Raw genomic sequence first — 2,756 nt, forward strand, 5'->3', positions numbered from 1 at the left:
GTAACATCCCATAGTTATTGTACCACAAAGCTAAAAAGCTTGTGGGACAAGGGAGGGAATGAGAGGGCTAACCCCTATTTTGTAAAACTACTGTTTGGAATTCTCTGCTATTCTTTAGGCGGCCTCTTATTCTAAAAAAAAATACCTTTGCTTTCTAGCCTGCTTTAGCCTGCTTGAATAATGAAGAAGATAAACTTAGCTGTCTGACCTTGTAGGCCAGAGACCTTGTATGCCCAATGCCATGCCAGGTGCATTTTTTAATTGGATAGAGCTGTGTAGTTTTCAAGGCCACCAGCGAGATAACCACTAAGCGCACATAGGGCTGGCTCTTTCATAAAAAGGGAAGTTCTGCTTGTAGCTCTGCTTAGAATTTGAATTCATTTTCTCTAAGCCCACTGCGGTGAATAAAGTGTGACTCCAAACTCTCTGAGCATTGCTTGGTTCTTCTCCGGTTTTTCTGTAACAAGATAAACACCAATTGTTGCCTCCCGCATGGAATCAAACTGGTAACCTTTCCCTGCCTGGGACTATGCTCAACCAACAGACCCACTCCAGCCATCACATTTTTTATTTTTATATAAAAAAATCATATTATTAAGAGGAAAAGCAGGCTATGAGAAAATATACATAATCCTATTCTATTTGTTTAAAAACAAAAATTAAAAGGTTACATAGTCAAACAAGTTGACATTTCCTACACTGTCTGAATGTTTGTAGCCAGTACACATTGTGAAGCTATGGAGCTAAGAGTTACTGAATGGTTACTACATGTGCAGTCCCTGGATTCAATGCTTTGCATGCATTAGTATTTCAGTGTAAATTGCATAAATGCTGTTAATAAAAGTCAAGGCTGGAAGTCAAACCCATGTGTCTCTAATAACAGAAGCTCTGGCTTCTAATGTTAGGCTCTGCTGCCTCCTAGAGAGTAGAGTTGGCAATGTATAACCATTAGGATTGGGTAGGTGTTATTATAGATAACAAACAGCCACAAAGATTTAGTGGCCTATATATATTAAAGAAAGTATCTTGTTCATGCCACATGTTCTCCCTTGTTCTGCTGGGACTGGTATAAAAGGAAGCCACCATGTAGATACCTCCTAGGTATGTGAGAGATGGACAGAGATGGTGGGCAGACTCAGTGGTTCCAGACTGTGAGTGGTAACAAGATTCACTCCACCACCTTTCATTGGTCAAAGCACATCACAGTGCTGCAGCCAACTTCATGGGATCAGGAGGAGAACCTGGCATTCTTTTTTTTTTTTTTAAATATATTTTATTGATTTAAGAGAGGAAAGGAGAAGGAGAGAGAGATAGAAACAGCAATGATGAGAGAGAATCACTGATTGGTTGCCTCCTGCACACCCCCTACTGGGGATCTAGCCCGCAACCCAGGCATGTGCCCCTGGCGGGAATCGAACCTGGACCCTTCAGTCTGTAGGCCGATGCTCTATCCACTGAGTCAAAACAGCTAGGGCAGAACCTGGCGTTCTTGATGGGCCCCATGAAGGCCACCACATGGTGCCAGCCTCTTTTGGGGTTGTGCAGTGGCAAAGGAGATGAGTAGGGATTGTAGAAAATGACAATGTTAGTCAGGATGGTTCATTTTCTCCTCATCCAGGTGAACTTTCTCCCTGAGCTGCCCCAAACTGTCATTGTCAAATTTCAAAGTGAACCTCAGAAGAAGGTGTCAGATGTCATTGGCAGAAAACTAAGAACCCACTTCTGAGTGTGACCCTGGGTAAATACCTGGCTGCCTCAGTTCCCCCACTGTAGAGGAGGTGAAGACCCACATGTAAACAGTGTCTATTGGGAAGGGCGCAAGCCTGCAAGCATTCCAGCATCCATGTTCTTTTACATTAACACCAGTCTCTACCCTGATTCCAAGCCTCTTTATCATTTGCATTGCTCAGGTGAGGCTGATTGTAACAATGCTGACATGAACAGCAATGGTGATATCCTGTGGTTTCCATTCAATCTGTGCATGAACCTGTGCTAAATGCTGTCCCTCTATATTTCTCCCTATACCCATTGGAGAGAACTGGGCCTAATTCTCTCTCCTGGTCTCTGTGTTCCTGTGTAGCCATGCATGTACAGTTGACCAGGACCCCCAAGTCCAGGAGTAATGCTCTGAGCCGCCCCAGGCTCCCTCCTCTATTAGGCGTCAGCCTAGCTTACACACCTGCTCTTCAGGGGCCAGGAGTATCACCTGACTCCTCCAGCCCTCTCCATGTGTATCCACGCATGGGAGGAGGGTGGGGGAGGGGGGCTTAGGGGTCCAAGAGTCTTCCCCCTTAGTTGTCACCATATGCATACATTCATTCCTTCCTTTCCAGGGATCCAGGGTCCTTCAGTTTTTCCACAATGGCACAGAGTCCTCCACAAACACCCCCCTCCACACTCTATTACCTCTTGTCTGTCATCAGAGTCCTCCAAAATTCTCCACCTTCCCACAGCCTGGGATTCTATGAACTGACTCTTCACTTCATCCATCCCTGGAGCCTGAGATGAATCCCTGGGGTCACCAGACACCTGGAAGAGCAGAGGCGTTAAGGGCTCAGCCTGTGGGAGGAGGAAGAACATATTGTCCTCTCCATACCCCTGAGGAGATCGCCTGTGCATTTGCTGTTTCCAGGGTGCACAGACACACAGACTCACAGGGAAATATACAAACACCACAAACACAGAAACACACAGGTTACAGAACACCCCAGACACAGCTGGTCACTCAGATGCAGGGTTAACGGCCAGGCTCACAG

The 2,756-nt window shown here is 45.8% G+C and overlaps 1 protein-coding gene across 1 annotated transcript in view; it reads right to left on the reverse strand.

The window, feature by feature from the left end:
- LOC102751368 (zinc finger protein 551-like) overlaps positions 1-2,756 on the reverse strand; it is an 18,300-nt gene that overhangs the window by 15,133 nt on the left and 411 nt on the right. Inside the window, exon 2 of the mRNA XM_015567723.1 lies at positions 2,407-2,529. Within this exon, the coding sequence (XP_015423209.1) occupies positions 2,407-2,490 (84 nt within the window). The 5' untranslated portion in view covers positions 2,491-2,529. The remainder of the gene's footprint in view (positions 1-2,406; positions 2,530-2,756) is intronic.

The sequence above is a fragment of the Myotis davidii genome, unplaced genomic scaffold (genome assembly GCF_000327345.1).
Source record: "Myotis davidii unplaced genomic scaffold, ASM32734v1 scaffold1092, whole genome shotgun sequence".
Classification (NCBI taxonomy): domain Eukaryota; kingdom Metazoa; phylum Chordata; class Mammalia; order Chiroptera; family Vespertilionidae; genus Myotis; species Myotis davidii.